Below are 20,041 nucleotides of genomic sequence, written 5' to 3'. Positions count from 1 at the left end.
TTAGCAATAATTCCAGCAACTCCTAAACCCACACTCGATTGACAACATTCCAGCATTTCAGACTCGAGTAAGAAAATTCTCCATGATAGTGCGAGTGGTAAGTCGGATTGATAATCGCAACGTTCTCTTCAAGTCAAAAAGTAGTCAATGAATGGAGTGCAACGTCAGTTGGATATAGAATTAACAAGTGTCTGATGGTTTGTGGGTGATTCTCCTTCGTGAGGGCCATTGAGACCGCTCAAGGAGGACGGAGTCGAGAGACAGTCGAGGAAAGGGTGCCAGCGAAGTGTAGGAGTGAAAATGGGAATTTTATTGAAAGGGAAACACAAAAGCAAGAGAAATTTTATACACGCAACAAAATATGGACAACAGGAAGAAAGGTTCTTCCTTCCCTTCTGGCCGGACGTTTGGCTGTTGCTGTCAGGCAAAGGAAAGGGTGTGAATGAGATAAACAACAAAATTCAGCGTTTTTAAGGCTTGGCTCATAGTGCAAGTTAAATCGGAGGACCAGTCTGTTAATAAATCCACATGGACATTGCTAGTTTAATTGACTAAAAGACTTCAATTTGAAATTTTCAATGGTCTTTCTCAACTCGATAAGTTAGAGGCTTAAACCATTGATGATGCAAGCAGGTCAATAAGGTAGCAGTTTAAACCATTGAAAATGTAAGCAGCTATGAAGTTTGGGGGGGGGGGGGGGGTTGTTAAACCATTGAAAATTCATAGCACCAAATAAGTTAGACGTTTAAACAATTGAAAATGTAAGCAGCTCAATAAGTTGTAGGTTGAAACCATTGAAATGTAAGCAGCTCAATGAGGTGCTTGTAGATGAAATCCATACGGATGGTTCGTCTTGGTCTCCATACGCAGCGCTGTCCAAGCAGGTTAGTGTTGCTGATCTACTTTACACTTTGCAAATGCTATTGAGCTTTTCCATCTCATTGTGGACGAGTTCACATCTCCGTGCTGAAACTTTAATTGCATTAAGTTGACACCTCCACGTCCAAACCTGCATATTCCCCTTTGGGTTGGATGACCGACACGTTCATATAACGGATCGTGGAAACCAAGTTTACGCATTTGATGGAAAATTACGTAGGCAATGAAAAAAGTCCGTGGAAGGGTAAATTGAAAGGCAGTCGGAAAAAAGAAATATCGTTTCCCCGAATATTGATTCGTTGAAAGAGGAATGGTATCCAGAAGGATCAAATTTTTTTGGAAATACAAATGGTCTTTACCTCATTCATAATATTGTTTTCATCTGTTCCAAACGCTCAGGTAGTTTGAGGGTATGTGTATAGAACTGGATGTAGATTTCGACCACAGCAGGAGTCTAAATTAGAAACTGGTGGTGCTTCAGCTGCCAAGCTGAAGCAACAAAAAGGGGAAAATAATAATAAGTGGGATAGTTAAAGGGATGCGGGGGGAGGAGGGGAAACAAAACAAAAACAGCAGCCGTGGGAAAACAAACGAGATGTAAAATAAGGGAGGGGAAGGGCAGCATGGCGCACCGGATCACCCCACCCTGGACTGTGTGCTTGCAGCGTCATGTGTGTTTCCCGTGCAGTCCACAACTACGCAGACGACTGCCAGTGGGCTCAACCCACACATAGTTCAGCGCGAAACACCAGGAAAGCTGGATTTGAGTTTAACACGAGGAGATAAGTCGGTGCCTGTTCAAATTAACCCGCTGGAGGCATATTATCAAGGACATCATACTGCACCAGAAGAATCAAAGACGTCCGAAAGGTAAAAATAAATTAATAACTCCAGATGTACATCCACTAAAGGACAAATCGTAGGAATGGTATGTCCACCGGTGAGGTATTTGTACCATGAAGATGTCGTTGGAAGTCCGTTGGACGTTCTGACACCTTGAGGACAACCCAATCTACTAATTGTCGTGCAACTTTCAAAAGCCTCCATATGTCCTCCCAGCTATCCGTTGGACGAAAGTGAAAGGTTGTTTGTCATCTTGATCACCTTTGCGAGTGTCTGGGGATGTAGCCTCAGCAAACTTTCGGCCTGGGGTGAGTGGAAAGGACATATGAATGATCTTCTCTCATTGCAAACAACCTATGACTCTCCCTCTGCCTTTCCACCTGGCCATATTTCACCATCTCCTGCCAGTCAGTCGATATACCTGCTCGGCTTAAGCTGTGGTATGGATAACTGTTCATGCACGGTGGACGCATGCAGCGATGGTGGTTCTGAGGCTCTGGCTTCATACAATGCAAGACCCGGCAGCAGTGGTGGCAGTGCAAATGGCCTAGGACCCAACGTCCCGAGTGGACCATCATTCTTTGTTGCGCTCTTCGACTATGAAGCACGCACAGTAGAGGACCTCACATTCCACAAAGGTGATGTGCGGCGAGTGGATGACCCTATGGTCCTCGACAGTTGGTGGTATGCGGGCCTCGTGACGCCGGAAGAAGGTGAGACCCTTTTGCCAGGGGACGACCCCGATAGCTGTTTGCATGGCTGGATCCCCGCAAACTTTGTGGCAAGACTACAAAGCATCGAAGCCGAGCCGTGAGTCTTTTGCTCTCACATTCTTAAGTACAACCAAGCAGAACCTCCCTTGTTATGAATTCTGAAAACATAATTGTTTAAAATCACCATGTCTCAAAATATTGACTTCAACTTCATGTCAGTTAACAGTCAAAGAAACTTTTTCATACTTTTCAACATCATGCATAAGAGTCGCATTTCGGATTATTACTTATCGGTCGTTGCATAATAGTGGAGGAAGTGCTGAAACCCACTGTGTGAAGTGCTCCTCGTATTTTTGAGTCGAGCCAAAATACATTTCGTAACATTGGGTTGTCGTAAACAACAGCAGCTGAAAATATAAAATATTTAAAAATATATATTATGGGGGTCGAGGCTCATACAGGAAGAACTGGACGACAACTGGGAAAACACAATGCAGTGTTCACATATGAAAGAGCTAACATCTGATGTAAGCTGCCCAGCTCGGGTTCGGGTCAGCTGATTAGCATGAGTTGGCCTGTTGGTTCGTGTTCCTGTCTGAACCTCATGATGCAGGGATCCGAGGTTCAAATCCCATATGCAATATGTGCTTGTCCATCGTCTACTTGTGTTCTTTAATGCATGTAAGAATACACTGACGTTTACTAATGTCTCTGTTCTGCATGTGATATATATATATATATATATATATATATATATATATATATATATATATATATATATATATATATATATATATATATATATATATATATATATATATATATATATATATATATATATATATATATATATATATATATATACACATATATATACATATACATATATATATACATATATATATATACATATATACATATATATATATACATATATATATATATACATATATATATATATATATATATATATATACATATATATATATATATATATACATACATATATATATATATATACATATATACATATATATACATATATACATATATATATATATATATATATATATATATATATATATATATATATATATATATATATATATATATATATATATATACATATATATATATATAACATCCCCCTGCGCACAAGCCTCAAAGGGGAACCCAAGCACTCAGACCACCTTGACGCTAATCTATCCCTCGATACTCTACTACGATACCGATACCCTACGATTGAACTCAAACGGTGAATAATTTTCGATTTTCCACAAATATGCCAAGTCGATACGTCCTTGGTGATTGTATAGTAATATGAACCGCGATGGTTTCATGTCACACCAATTGCTGAAAGACTCTAGGTTTGTCCAAAATATCTGAATGTGGATCAGGCTGACACAATGCTCGCTTTTGGGCTCAGAACATTTTATAGAGCACTGTTATGAGACAACAGAGATGATTAGATGTTGGGGTTATCTGCCACGATTGAGAGAGGATGCCATCCCTAGAAATTAGCGGAAGAAACACCCGTCCTTTGAAACTGTAACACCATCTCTACCCAGCTATCAGCGTATGTACAGGGGTGATTTGAGCGGTGAATCAAACATCTGTTCCATTTCGCAGCAGTTACCACAAGAACATCTGGAAATAATTATCTATTATCAAGACAAATTTCTACAAATCAAATGAAGCCCCATCTATTTATAGTTGAGAGAAAGTATGTATGTATGTATGTATCGTCATCTACTCCTCCGAGAGGATTTGATCTCAGATGCCAAAACTTTCAGGGTGCCCTCCTCCACAATCCTCCATCAACCATCAGTCCCACAATACCCACCACCATCCTACACCCTCTTCCACTCCCCCCCAATCACACATCAACCATCCACCATCCACCCCCACAATAATCACAACTACCCCACACCCACTCTCCCCCATAGCAACATCTCCCCTCCACTAGGGTAGGACATCGACACAGTATGACACAGCACCACAATGCGGCCCAGCACCACAGCATAAATATGGCACAACACAGCACAGCACCACAGCACAAACACAGCACCACGTCACAAATACGACATGACAGCACCACAGCACGACCACAGACACAAATGGCGTCCGTGGAAAGTATGAAATGGGAAGATCACATAACGTACAAGACACCTGGACAGCCTGCGACGGTGGGGCAAAGCATTTGTCGCCCATTTTGTCTGTGGTGTCTGAGTGTGCCTGGGCGGTGTCGGCTGGCGTGTGATGACGGGTATTTCTGCTCGAGTGATATCACTGATTTATCAATTAATACAAAATCCCTTCCTTATAAACCGTCCATTGAACGGAAAAACAAAACCTACCAATCTGGAGAGAACATGCGACCAGCGTTTTCATCTTCACGAACACTTCCGCCATCTTGGTCTGAATCACTCGCATAAGGTTTGAAAAAATTTGGCTCCATAATCCCCCCAGAAGTGCTTCCATCACTAATTTAGTCTCCAATAGTTTCTTCAAAATCTTAATGATCAGTTGCAACACACTGAGAACCTTCCAATTTGCTAATGACGGAAGAATCGGTATCAGAAACCGAGCGTGACATACACCGTTGGTCTATGTAGAGCTGTCGTTTGGATCAAGGTGTGACGTCATTGATAAAATCGAAAATAGACCCTCATGGGCTTTTTTTGACACTTTGTGATTGGCAAAAATAATTCCAAAAATTTTTTCCAAAAAAAAAAAAATTCCAAAAAAAAATAAAATTCGTGGATTCATATGGGAAGAGAAAGGAGGTTGATGGTAGAGAGTTTTATTGTTGGCAATGATTCTGGAGGAAATTTCAGCTCTGATAAATACGAAAAGGTTGGGTGGAACGATTAGTATGTTGAGCAAAATTTATTCCAAAATGAGTTTAATTCAGAATGACTTCGCTTCGTTCGTATGCACGATGAGGCTGCGGGGTAGCATCATTGGCTGAGGGCGTGGCTGTTCCTCTGATGCAATGCCCCTCTGCTGGTTAGGGCAGGAATATGGAATTTGTTCAGGGTGCCGGTGATAGCTTAGCGACTCTTCATGAAGGACACAACGGGATCTTTAACTTCTACCAACGAATGCCGGCAGATGGGATGCCAGTTTAATGTCCATCCGAGGGACGACACACACACACACTGATGAACTGCCCTGCCTGTGAAACACCAGGATGACAGTTTATAGCTGGGTCGGGGATTCAAACCCAGGCTAGACATCTTAGGGGCGAGTACGTGTCCTCTCGGCTTCAAAGTCATGATATGATGAATCGGTTTCAAATTTGAGATGACGCTTCTACATGAAGAGCTCAGGTGCCCCACCAACTGATCCTGATATCATGAATCGCCGGTGATGGTTCCAGAGAGCATGATCAGTTGCAGGATTCATGACGGTTCATGATAGTATCCATGAATCCAGACTCGATCAACCCATGCACCTCGTATGTCGTCATATGTTTCCTGATCCCATCGTTAGTGAGTGTGACTATGCTGGTGATGTGTAAATTAGGGTGGCATTTTAAAATTTGGCTGAGATACAAACGCAAGATGGCCTGCTCTTTGTGAAATGTCCCGTGGAAGGTCTTTCAGTGTCTGGACAACATGGGGACAACAAGATATTTAACATCTTTGCAGGACATTCAACCCTTTCAACCATGTTGTTTTGCCCCAAATGTTTTTTGGGTTCACTTGGTCAACAACATGCTATCAGGTGCAGTCATTGGCTTTGATAAATGAAATGATAATATTTTCAGCAATGTTTTCCACCCATTGTTCAATTGTGCATGGTGAAACGAAATGATACACTTCCACCTTCCATGCACGTGTCCGCTACACACTCCCTGTTTTTGGGTGGAGGTTCAGGTACTGCCCAATGGAGATTTCCTCCTTCTCCCACTCCTTTCTCACGAACGAAATTTCACAGTTGGCATGTTTAATGACACACCATGATAACTAGCTCATTGTTTCCAAGTTCATGAACCACACCCATTTCTTGGTTCACCACCAAGGTGATTAAGCACACTTCACTTGCAATTACTTGGACTACCTGAAAGCATTCCTACTAATTCAATGGGTGTTTCTTTTATTGACTGAAGGGTTTGTCAAGATCCATGATGTCATTGATACCAGCTTGGAACAATTCCAGGCATCAGCTTCTCCAATAATAGTTTAATGGTGCTGGCAGGATGGCCAAGACCTACAGGTAAGCACATTCACCTCGGAGGTGTTTAGCTTAGGTTCAATTCCTGACCCAACTATAAACCAGCATCCTGGTGTCTCGTAGACAGGGTGAGGCTTCAATGTGTGCGCCATCTCTCAGATGGATGGATGTTAGAAGGCAAGTTATCGCCGGCACCATGAACAAATTAAAAAAATCCTGCCATAACCTACAAGGGGCGTTGCCTCAGCAGCATAGCCTCACCCTCAGCCAGTGATGTTATAAGCAACCAAGTGCTGTATATGTAAGAAGAAGAGTTGCAGTTGATGCATGGAATGGTCTACTTGGAAAGGTAGTGGCAGCAGGAACAGTAGATGGTTTAAACTGAATGTAGACAGGTGCTGAATTTAGATGGTATTGCAGATTGAGGGCTATTTTGATATTGGCAAGATTGTGCACACCTATTGGGCCTAGTATGCAATGTAAAAGAGGGAGAGGAAATAGAGACAAGCCTTTAAAGAAAGAAGAGCAATCAATGGGAACTTCATTTACATAAAGGCACAGAAAATATGGCAACTAGAGGCTAGTACTACTGTAGATCAGGAAGCATAAATCCAGAGTGCAGGAAGGTTACGTGTGGGTGTGTGTGTGTGTGTGTGTGTGTGTGTGTGTGTGTGTGTGTGTGTGTGTGTGTGTAATAGCCTTCTCTTTTGGATGAAATTTTGTGGAATCCTTCGTGGCCACGAGGACAGCCTCACAAATTTGACAACTGGCTTAAACCACACTCAAAATAATCCACCATTATGTTGTGTTGTAACAACCTTGCATGTAGACCTCAGGACGTTGGATGGGATTTCTTTAGGCATCAAACCCAGACTCCAAAACTCAAAGGCAAGTCTGCCACACCTGAGTTATATTGTAAGTTACAGGTTCATATCAGGTATTGCATTGGCCTTTGCGTCTCAGAGGTTGTGGATAAAAATCCAGCTGACGGTAATGCACAGATGCCAACCCTCCCGATTTCATCGGGAGGCTTCCGAAAATTCACCCAAACTCCCGCCCTTACGATCACTATCCTTATCCTCCCGAAATTTTGATATTTTTGCACTGTTCACTAATCAGAATGTACTAGTATGAGAATTGAATGAAAAGCATCGTCTGCTACGTATAGCATGTGGTAACTCCATAACATTCGCTGCTACCAAATTGTACGTAAAAAATTGCAAATTCAAATGAGGAGCAGCGAAACATTGGGTCTGGATCTCGCTTATGCGATCATGCACTGAGATTTAGTGCATGCGGTATGTGTGCAATACAGTGCATGCGGTATGTATGCACAGTGTATATGCATGCGATACGCTCACTGCATGTAGCTGGGCCCCGTACCAGCCCGGCGGTCGCGACCACCGTGCGGTGTTTAACAGCCGCTAGAGTTCTACGAGTCGCGCTGCAGCTGTGGAACATCGACTTCGAAGTTACCGATGCTTCAAGCCCTCGATGTTGATTACGAAATGGCAGAAAATAAGCTTACGAAGACCAAGAAATGGTCTCAGAAGTACAAGACCGAATACAGTCTCCAATACCCGTGTATTCGAAAGTCTGAAAGAGGAATTCATCATGCGTATTGTACAGTATGCAGCGTTGATATTTGAGTTGAGCACGGAGGTCGCGATGATATTCGGAAGCACGTTGGAAGCAAACGGCACACAGACATTGCAAAGGAGAGATCTTCGAGCACGAGTACCGGTACACTTCTGAATTATTTCACCAAACAAGGGACAAGCGAGGAAGAGGATGTTACCCGAGCGGAACTTCTCTTTAGTGGATTTATTGTGGAACATAACTTGCCCATATCAGTCTCAGATCATGCTGGACCTCTATTTCAAAAGATGTTTCCAGATTCAAAAGTTGCTTCAAAGTATGGATGTGCAAGAACAAAAACTTCAGCAATAATTGGTGAGTTGTCAAATGTTACTGCTTCATCTATTGCCGATATTGCTGGACTAGCTCCATTTAGCCTAGCTACAGACGGTAGCAATGACAGTGGTGAGGCCCAGCTATATCCTGTCCTGATTTCGTACTATGACAACAGTGCTGGGATTGTGAAGCAAGGTTTGCTAAGTTTGCCTGCGTGCAAACAAGATTCCACTGGAAAAAACATTTTCAAACTGCTTGATCATGAGTTCAGTGACAGGAAAATTCCGTGGGGAAATTGTGTTTCCTTTTGTGCTGATAATGCTTCTGTCATGGTGGGCAAGCACAAAGGAGTCGCTGCTTATATCCACAAACCAAATCCAGAGTGCTACATCATGGGATGCCCTTGCCATATGATGCACAATACGGCCAAGAACGCGGCTCAGGCCTTACCCATTGAATTAGATGACTTTCTCATCGATATTTACTACTACTTGGACAAAAGTAGTAAACGCGTCAAAGGAGTGAAAGCACTGCAAGAACTCTGTGATGCCCCGACACACAAGATTCTGAAGCATGTCGCAACAAGGTGGCTGTCCCTTGGTCAGTGCCTAGACAGGCTGATTGAATAGTGAGAGCCACTTCGCCTCTTCTTCAAAGAAGAAGTACGAAGAAAAATGCAACCAACTGTAGCCAAGACTAACAACGAGCAAGAAGGAAGGCACTGTATCTACTGCCAGTACTGGCACTGCAGGATCAAGCACTAGTGGAGCAGCATTCACCACTACCACTGCAGTATCTGCTGCGAAGAAGACAGCAGGGACAGCACCAAAACCAATGCTGAGAGCAGGTAGCATCACCGGCCCTTCATCATGTTCATCTACAAAGCAGATCCCTTCAGAGTCGAGAAAGACTGTGATAGTCCCATCTACAGGCAAAGAAGGACCCAAGTTAAGTTCTGCTTTTGCCAAATCACTTGATAGAAGCTCAGCAAAACCTTTGAATCAGAGGTCTTCTTCCTTGGCTGCACCTACCTCAAGCTCTCTCCTCAAACGTAAAATTGGATCTGGTACTACGAGCCTGACCTCTTCTGCTGGCAGTAAACGCAAGTGTGATCGCCCTGCGGCTAAGTGTACTACGAGTTCTACAACTAAAAGCGCATCTTCCTCAAACACTGTGCAGGAATCTAGAGAAAAACGTGTCAACAGGATGTTCTTGTCTCCACAAACAAAACTCTATTGTTTCTTCCTTCGATATGCTAACAAGCTTTTTGAGAAGGGGAATCTTCTGCTCCAAAGAGACGAACCCTGTATTCATCTCCTGCACGGAGAATTGAATGGTCTTCTGAAAGATATCTTCGTACAGTTTTTGAAACCATCGGTGTCATCGGTTGCTCTGGTAAATGTACCCTTCTCTGACAGAAATCATCAGAATAATGATGAGGACCTCATGATTGGGAACGATGCCAAACTGTATATAAGATAAGGGAACAAAGGAGTCTCAAGAAATCCACCTTCACTCTGAGTGAGTCAGACATCCAAGGTTTCTTCAGTGCAGTTCGCTCATATTATGTGAAAGCCTGCAATTACATCTTCAAAACCTGGCCGCTAGATGATGAATTAGCCAAGCATGCTCAGGTGCTGGATGTTAAGCTACACCAAGAAGTGGGGTTTGACTGTGTGGAGTTTTTCATCAAGAAATTCCCCTGTCTGTTCAGTGGCGGTGATAGTGACATAGACAGTCTTGAGAGTGAATTCGCTCACTACCAGGCAGACGCCTCCATAGCTACAATTGCTACTGAGACAGTGAGAGTGGATGAGCAGTGGCATCGGATTTCACAGCTCACAGATCCCTGCACTGGTGCCAAGAAGTATCCTAATTTGAGCAAAGTGATGAAGGGAATCTTGGTCATTCCTCATTCGAACGCATCATGTGAGCGGGCACTCAGTCTTGTACGGAAGAATCATACTGAATTTCGTCCCAATTTGAGTGTCAAAACCCTGGAAGCTCTCTTAATTGAAAAACTAGCTCATAGCACCCCTTGCTACCAGAGAGAATACAGCAAAGACATAATCAGAAGGGCTAAAAGAGCCACACAGCTGTCACTCAGCAAAGCTGCCATGGAAAAAGCAAGCAGCAGTAGTACCAGCCAGTAAGGTAAGAAAAATATTGCTTCTTTTGTGCTTTTTGTTAATCTTTGATTGTCCCCTAACTTACTAATATTAACATACATGTAACATTAAAAAGTGCACAATTTTCCCCTTTTTTTGTTCAAAAAGTGGGAATTCTTAACATGTTAAATGCTCCAAAATAGGGCTCAGAGGGCACTAGAGAGCGTCTAGAACCCCAGAGCTTCCAGGGCCCTAAGGCGGGCCCTGGACCCCGCCGCGAGGGTCGAGCGCTCCGCGCTCGAGATGTGCGCTTTGCGCACATTATTTGGTGTCGGTTGCAAATCCTCCCCAATTCTGATTTCCAAAAGTTGGCATCTCTGCGAATGGTACAAAAAGTTTTCAAATAAATAATCAACAAACCTATTTGAATCTCTCCGAAAGTTTCTTGTTGTGTAAATTTAAATTCACTAAAGCTGGGAATAACACAAACGCTACACTTGTAAATGATTTCTTCTGGAAAATGTTTGATAGTGTGCGTTTGTATATTGGAACACAAGAAGTTGAAGCGGTTGATTATGTCTCTGCTGTATCTGAAATGATGAAATTTACACTCTATACATTCAGTGATAGAATGGGAAAGGGGTCTGTCGAAGGTTTTATTCCTGATATGTCAACGGGAACAAACACAGACCCTGGATATACTCAAAGGAAAGGAATGTATAATGATGATACAAAAGCAGAAAATAGTTTTACTGTGGCAGTTCCTCTTAAAGGTATATTTGGATTTTGTGATCATGATAAAGTTCTGTATGGTCTTAAAATTAGATTTCAACTACAAAGGAATGATAATGAAAATCGATTTATTTTTGGTATTGGTAGTGCTTTTGGTGATCAGAATAAATTTGTAATTGAGGAGATGAGTTGGTATATCAGTGAATATACTCCTAATCTTAAAACAGAAGAGATGCTGAATCGAAGACTTAACTCAAAGAAACCACTCAGTGTATCATACCTCAAAAGAAGATGTCAACACGTTAAACTCAACCAAACCACTTACACGTGGAATTTGGGTGTTCTGGAAGGAAAGCCACGATATCTGTGGATCATTTTTAAAAAGCCAGATGGTGATACTGCGACTGATAAGAATAATGCATTGAGTGATAATGCTAAGGTGAAACAACTTCGCGTTTCTCTAGATGGAACATTTTATCCACGACATAGATTGGAAATTAATTGGGAAAAAAATGATTTTGCTGAAGCATACAAGTCTTACCAAAAGGTGTGTGAAAGTAATGGAAATAAAGAACCTATTTTGGATATGACAGCATTTAAAAGTTTGTATACAATCTATGCATTTGACCTGAGCGCTCAAAAGGAAACTATAAAGTCTAATCGAGTGGATACTTCCCTATACATTGAAAGAGGAGAGAGTGAAGAAGTTGATACATATTGTTTGCTTTTGGAAGAAACAGAATTGCAGATTAATACAGATAATGGTGTGATGATTAGTCTCACATAATTTTTTGTTAAATAAATGAGTGGCAAAGTACCAACTGGGGTATATGTTAATCAAATCAATCTTCATAAACTATCATCTTGTGTTCAAAATCAAAAGCCTTGTACGATTAACGTTAATACAATTCAGAGAAAAGGAGCAGTAAGAATTGATGTTTTGCTCACAAGAGAACAGGTTAAAATCTTGAATGACACTGGCTCACTTAAAATTAAAATGACAAAACCAATGTTGAAAAAATATTCAATAAGAGAGACGAGTGGAGGATTTCTCCCATTTCTAATTCCTTTATTTGCTGGTTTAAGTGCGGTTGGAACATTGACGGGTGGTATTTCAACAGCGGTGAAAACTGCCAACGAAAGGAAGGCTCAACTCCAGGCTCAAAAAGAATTGGAAAGACATAACAAAGAGTTGGAGAAACAAATTAGTGGAAGTGGTGTAATTGTAGATTTTGCTGAAAAACTTGAAGGTCTGCCTGATAAAGCGAGATTGTTAGTTGGAGATATGCTTTCTTCTATAGCACAAGCAGGTGTAAAATTAACGAAAAGAGGTAATGGATTATATCTTTCTAATAAATAAATGAGCATTGATGAGTGGTTGAAAGAATTTGGAAAGAATACAACATCAAATTTACAACTTGTTAAATATTGTAAGAAATTAAAAATTCATAATGTGGTTATTTGTATGAGAGATGAATTAACAAATGTGCCGAAACATACAAAGAATATTATTATGAACTTAGAAGATAATAATGGGAACGGTTCTCATTGGGTTTGTATTTTTAATAGTCAAGACAAATATTATTTTGATAGTTTTGGTCTTCCACCACCTGTTGAAGTCATAAAATTCTTACAGAATGGTGTTTATCAAACATTTCAAGTCCAAGAATTAAATTCCAAGTGTTGTGGTCAATTATGTCTGTATGTGTTATTTCAACTCAACAAAAATTTTATGATATTATTTTTAATCTAATATAAATGACTTGTGTTGGTAAAGATGGTTCTATCTTTGGTGTATCTCAAGAACTGGATATTGATTTATCAAATTATTACACAAAGGCACAGGCTGAGCGACAAATATAATATAACTAAAAATATTAACATGAAAAATGCTTATAAATTAAAAAATTATCCAAGCCCGACTGACGCGAATGACTTGGTGAGATTAAGCGATTTATCACAATATATATCCTTAAATAAAACAGCCGTGTATTCCAAAGATACAGAAGTGTTGATATGATCTCCAGGTCATACAGAATTCACAGTTCGAATTAAAATAAATTTTTATAAAGAAGGGCGTATCGTTTACATGAGAATAGAACAATGGGGGTATGATATGAATGATTTAGGGTATAATTGGTCATTTAAAATTAACCTCGAAGACCTGGAACAATTAAATCAGTCTCGTAAGGAAGAATATTATCCACTTGGTATCGAGAATGAGTTTTGTGGGTACACGATTAGTAAACAACAAATAAAATAATTTAATAAGGGTAAATATAATAATGGTTTTGCCCTTGTTTATCTCATGAAAACAGGATTATATATAATAAGTAAGGAAATACAAAATGATTTAACTATGGGAAGATGGGGAGGTGTTTCGTGCCATAATATTATTCTAACATATATTTCTAATACATAAATGACAACAAGAAGGCTTCAAGAAAATTATCATTTGTGTCCAAGCATACCTTCAAGAAAAGGGTATTCAGTATTTTAATAAAATATGTTCTACAACATAAGATAAACCGACAACTTTAGATTTAATTAGAATGTTAAATAATGAAAAAATTATAAAGTTAAGAAAAGGTAAGGCTCTTTTAGAAATTCAAAAGAAATTTTATTGGTTTCCTGTTGTAAAAAAATATATTTTGGATACAGGAATAACAAGAAATCCTGATGAATATATGTATAATATTCTATGGGGTGTAAGCGATTCAAGGATAGTAAGGGATGAGGAAGGAGTTGAAGAAGAGAGGGAAGAGGAGGAAAAGGAGAAGGAGGAGAGTGAGAAGAAAGAGAAGGAGGAAAAGAAGAGAGAGAGGGAGGAAAGAGAGAAGAGAGAGAGAGGGAGGAGAGGGAGAAGAGAGAGAGGGAGGAAAGAGAGAAGAGAGAGAGGGAGGAGAGGGAGGAAAGAGAGTGGATGAATAAATATCAAAATATGGAAACCAGTGAGATTCAAAAAAAGATTAAGGGTATTACAGAAAATAACTCAATCCACCGAGGAGGAAAACAAAGAATTGACAAGTCTATTTGCAATATTTTCTACAAGACTATTGTCATCGGCAAGATATTCATTTTAATTCAAGTTTTTCATTTTTATTTTTTTTCTTAAATAAATGGAGGAGAGAGTGAAGGCATTTCTAAGGATTCTTTATGTTTTAAAAATTAAGATTCAAATGTGCATGTTGGAAACTAAAAAAGGTTTTTGCACTCTGCAGGAATTTTTCTCATAAATAAATGAGTTATTGTCTCAAATGTAAAAAGAAAACTAATACTAAAAATATTTCATATATTAAAAGTAAAAATAACAGGGTTATACAAAAAGGTATATGTTCGGTATGTGGTTCAAAAAAAAAAATCAATTTATCTCCAAACACAAACTCGGATGAGATATACAAAAGTTTTTATCAGGAAGTAAATTTACAACTACTGGAATACCAGGGGAATTACATCTTCCAGGGTATTCTTTCTGTGGTCCAGGCACAAACTTGGATAAAAGATTAGATGAGGCAGACAATCCTAAATCCTGGAGTAAGCCTATCAATAGAGTTGATGAAGTGTGCATGAGACACGACATTGATTATGGGAATACCACAACGTTGGAAGAAAAGCATGAAGCCGATAGAGAAATGTTGTATAATTTGTCTTTGATACAAAATCCAACCTTGAGAGAAAAAGTTGATCGGTTCATTGTGAAGAAGATGATCAGTGCTAAATTGAAACTTGGACTTGGAAATTCAAAAAACTTATAGGCTCTAATGATGCCATTAAGACTGAAGAGCAATTAGCTGATGAATTACATAAACCAATATTCACAAAGTTTCAGAGAAGGAAAGTTTATTCCAAGGAAGTTGATTATATCTGGTTTGCTGATTTGATTGAACTCAATAATGATAAGGGGTACAAGTATGCTTTAACCGTTATTGATTTGAGGAGTAGATATGCGTGGGTTGTCCCATTAAAAAACAAAACAGGTAATACTCTTATGTTAGCTTTTCAACAGATATTTAATAAAAGTAAGAGAAAACCTAAAAAATTGTGCACTGATGAGGGTAGAGTTTTATAACAAGACATTTATGAATTTTCTAAAAAATAACAGTATTACATTATACAGTACCTTTAATGAAGGGAAGGCAGTTGTTGTTGAACGTTTTAATCGTACCTTAAAAGAGAGACTATATAAAAAATTCACACAACTCGGTTCACAACAATGGTCATCTTTTATTCAGGATATTGTGGATAAGTACAATGACACGATTCACACGTCAACAAATATGAAACCATCAGAAACATTTACAAAATTAAAATATGAAAAAAGAGATTAATGTCAGAAAACCTAAGTTCAAAGTTGGTGATATTGCAAGAATATATAGGTGGAAATCTCATTTTGAAAAGGGTTTTACTGAATGATGGACGAAAGAACTTTTTAAAATTGTTGATGTAATAGATACGGTTCCTTGGACTTATAAGATATATGATTTGGAAGGGGAAGAGATTTTGGTTCATTTTATTCACAGGAATTACAAAAGACAAAACTAAGCAGATAATACTCATGGGAGCAATGGGTTGTCCCTTCACTCCCTCCTACTATACACCTTTGTGGACACTAGAGGGACAAGTCCGAGGTGTATTACAGTATATAATGTGTGTCAAGGGGGACGTTCTTAGATCTGTGAACCCCAAACACAGAATCCTCAACTGAATAGTCAAGGCTTAACTTTTGTTTGTTGATGTGTGTTTGTTTGTGTGTGTGTGTGTGTGTGTGTGTGTGTGTGTGTGTGTGTGTGTCCCAACCCTCACATTCAAAATCTCAACCCCAACTCAATCCTCGCCCAACACAATGTCTTTTTCAAAATGAGATTTCCACCTATATATATATATATTTTTTTTTTTTTACGGTTTTTTTTTTCTTCTCTTCTTCCAATTCTGTCTTTTAAGGCTTTCAGGTTTGATGACGTAGAAAGGGGGAGTAAGCCTGCACTTTCTTCCCAGAACAAACAACGTATATTTTTTGTTTTTTTCTCTTCTTCCAATTCTGTCTTTTAAGGCTTTCAGGTTTGATGACGTAGAAAGGGGGAGTAAGCCTGCACTTTCTTCCCAGAACGAACAATGTATATTTTTTATGTTTTTTTCTCTTCTTCCAATTCTGTCTTTTAAGGCTTTCAGGTTTGATGACGTAGAAAGAGGGAGTAAGAATTTTCTTGATAGGTTTAGATCCCAAAGAGTGGTAGCATTTCAAGTCTTCAAAATAAACCCAACTTTCCAAGTCTCCAAGGTATAACCACATTCCTGTTGAGTTTCCAAGATATGTATCACATTGTGAGTTATCAAGCCAGAACCCACATTTCAAGTCTCCAAAAATATAACCATCTATCCAAGACTCCAAGGTAGAATCACAATTTCCAGAAATATAGTGGGTTTCGGTGATAGATCTCACATAGTATAACTGTGGATCATCAAGGAAATCTCCATTTTTCCAATTTTTATGGGTTTCAGTGATAGATCTCACATAGTATAACTGTGGATCATCAAGGAAATCTCCATTTTTAAATGGAAATCTCCATTTAAAAGGAACTAAAAATAGGAAAATAAAAATCTTACCTCAACAGATAAGAGGTTTGAATCCAGTTCATCAACTTGAAGGTTTAGTTCCATACAAGTCAGAGAGTTCCAAGGAACCCCAAAGTCATCCCACTCAAGGTCTTGCTCGTTCATAAGGTCTTCAACCAAGCCAACAATTTCACCCCAAGTTGTAGCAAAAGCAGTATTTTCATTTCGTATTTCAGATACAATTTCCTGTGAGAGAAAATAATAATGTATTAATTAAGTTATTTAATTATTAAACGAGTCGATGTTTCAAAGGAACTAAAAATAGGAGAATAAAATCTTACCTCAATGGATAAGAGGTTTGAATCCAGTTCATCAACTTGAAGGTTTAGTTCCATACAAGTCAGAGAGTTCCAGGCAAGCACACAGCACACCATCACCAGCAAAAAAAAAAAAATGTTTAAAATGGAGCCTGGGCTTGAGGCTTTTATAGGGAAAGACTGTTGGGTGTGGTTTCCTGTGGAAATTCCCTGGTGGAATTTCATAACATGCTGGAAACCATTTCATAACATGGAAACCATAGAAACTGAAACATGCTGGAATTTTCTAGTGATTTCTTTGTGAGTCAGAGATGAACTGGAAATGATGTAAGAGTAGGTGGGTGGGGCTTAGGAAAAGTGGGCGTGGCTTATAAAAAAAACCTCATGAAAAGTGGGCAGGGCTTAGCAAAAGTGGGCGGGGCTTAGGAAAAGTGGGCGAGGCTTATTAAAAAATACCTCATGAAAAGTGGGTGGGGCTTATCAAAAGTGGGCGGGGCTTGGCAAAAGTGGGCGGGGCTTAACAAAAAATAACCTGTGGCTCAGGAGGTGGTCAAACAAGAGCATTAAGAGAAGTTTATCATTTCGTAATGGCACAAAAGGGGTATCTTAAAAAATATAAAGATTCAAATGTTTTGTTTGTCAATATTTTAGATGGGGATTATTGTGCAAAGAAAATTAAACTATTGAAGGAATTTGAGAATGAACAAATGTTTATAGGTTCAATGAGTGAGCTAAACAATATGCATCGGTTATTTGATAAAGAGTGTCCCGGGGCTTAGACGTTTCAGATATTTCTTTAGAATCACCTTTAACAAATCTTTATCTTGTTGTATGGGTTATTTGAATAGAGAGCCCCTAGGTTAAAAGGGGAGACAAATAAATATACCTTGGGATAAAAAGGGGGTTTATTTTTAAGGAAAAAAAAAGGGAATCGCTGAAAATCCTCCATTCATTTACATAGGGAAAAGTGAGCCAGAACCAGTATATTCACCCTACTCCCTTCCCCTACCCTAGTTCCAACAAGCATCCAAAATGTGAAATTTACGGATAACCCAAATTTCACCACGCTACTGTGGCATGTTTATGTACTATGTTTTACTCATGCATATTTGTAGTCATGAATGTCCTTGTGATTGTGCCAAAACATTCACACCATGGATCAGTAGTCTAGTCTTCATCACTGTTATCAGCATCAGAGTCCTCGAGGTCTACAACCTCTTCCTCGACATCAGCGGGCTGGTTGCTGCAGGTTCGCAACTTGCACATATCAGTGCACTTCAGGCTATTGGCAAGGCACGTGCAGTCTGGGAGTTTGCACGACCGTCCACACTTGCAGGAAAGCAGTTGCAACACTGCATCCGGTGCTGGAGAACCCTGCATCCACTCGATGGCCAGCTTCCCGTCATCATCAGTGGTCCATCCACAACCCTTGGGACTTGGAACATAGGGTTGGCATTGCAGACGGCGCCTCCAAATAGCAGCCTGGTAGTTTGCACGGAGGACGTGCATGAAGAGGCAGTCTTCACATGGTGGAAGCTGACTGGGCTCTATCTCTCCCCGTCTGGCACAGAAGAGTTATGTCGGAGTTCATTGACTTTCGTGGTGTTGGTTGGTAGACGGCACGTACATGTGGCAGGTGACGTCTTGCAGCTTCTGAAAGAGCTCGGTGGATACTTCCCATGAATGACCGAGCTGACTGAAGGCCTCTTGGTAGGTCTTATGAGACTTCATTTGCTTCAAGGCGCCCATCTTTCCCCGGCCTGCAAAGGCACTGACTGTATCACAACCGGAGAACACGTGCAGTCCAACCAGGGCATCACAGACACTGTCTCCCATCGATCTAGCAAGCTTGTCAATGTCTAGGAACCGTGTGCGGGTTTGCGTACCACACTTCTGATACACGGGGCATGGGATGTCCTTATTGAAGGCAAGACACAGCATGAGGACATCTGTATCTTCGGCAGTGATCACCACAGCCTTGTACCCAGCCTCCGCTGCATGCAGAGCATGCAGAAGTATTCGGGTGTCTGCTTCCTCCTGCGTGGACTTCAGCTCTGCCACTTCCTCCCAGTGGTCCTTGGTTTTTTGGGTTTTTTTTGATTTTCCCCCAAAATGTCAATATCTCAGAATGCTAAAATGGTAACAATGCAAAATACATACACTAAGCTGCTCTTCTGGAATGGTTATCACACATTGAAATAATCATATAGTCCCTACCAATAACTTAGTAGCCCTAAAGTTTGGTTTCCTCAGATGGTACCGATATATGCCTGGGCCCATGGACTATAAAGGTAACAAGAGGTCCAAGTACCTTGGCCAGAAAAGTACCTCCCAGTACCTCGGCCAGAAAAGTACCTCCCAGTACCTCGGCCAGAATAGTACCTCGGCCAGAAAAGTACCTCCCAGTACCTCGGCCAAGAGGTCCATGTTGTGTTCTTGAATGTTGTGCATCCATTGTGCTAATTTCACGCTGAATATCTCTGCCAACTGTTTGTTTTTAGGCGTTTGGTGCCGAAATATCTGGCAGGATTATCTTGAGGCCGGGTTGGACATACTTCGGGGCATTCGGGACCAGCCAGTTCAAGCCACTGCCTTCGCGGTTGTCGCCGCCGCAGTTGCAACCTCCATCCGCAAGTCACCCGGTATGGATTCATTTGAAGCGGCCTTGACTGATGCAGCAAATGATCTGCTGACTGTTCCTGAAGCCATTCGAAACCTCGACGCTGACAATCACGTGCAGGTTGGCAGCTAAATCACTTTTTGAGCTTATCTGATTCCAATCTTTGCTTTCGGTTCACACGGT

General features: G+C 40.3%; 1 protein-coding gene across 3 annotated transcripts in view; it reads left to right on the top strand.

The window, feature by feature from the left end:
• The window catches only part of TIMM29 (translocase of inner mitochondrial membrane 29), a 103,794-nt gene that overhangs the window by 56,119 nt on the left and 27,634 nt on the right, over window positions 1–20,041 (top strand). The window contains exons 1-2 of one of the 3 annotated variants that reach the window (XM_085885234.1): window positions 1,500–2,532; window positions 19,740–19,978. In XM_085885234.1, the coding sequence (XP_085741360.1) occupies window positions 2,478–2,532; window positions 19,740–19,978 (294 nt within the window). In that variant the 5' untranslated portion in view covers window positions 1,500–2,477. Of the gene's footprint in view, window positions 1–1,499; window positions 2,533–6,610; window positions 6,657–19,739; window positions 19,979–20,041 lie in introns of those variants that run through there. The other 2 variants (XM_085885235.1, XM_085885231.1) reach the window with 2 other exon arrangements.

This window comes from Eptatretus burgeri, chromosome 6 (assembly GCF_056783735.1).
Source record: "Eptatretus burgeri isolate ZD-2024b chromosome 6, Ebu_testis_v1, whole genome shotgun sequence".
Classification (NCBI taxonomy): domain Eukaryota; kingdom Metazoa; phylum Chordata; class Myxini; order Myxiniformes; family Myxinidae; genus Eptatretus; species Eptatretus burgeri.
Note: the sequence above shows the minus strand (reverse complement) of the source record. Positions and strands in the feature narration are given on the sequence as shown.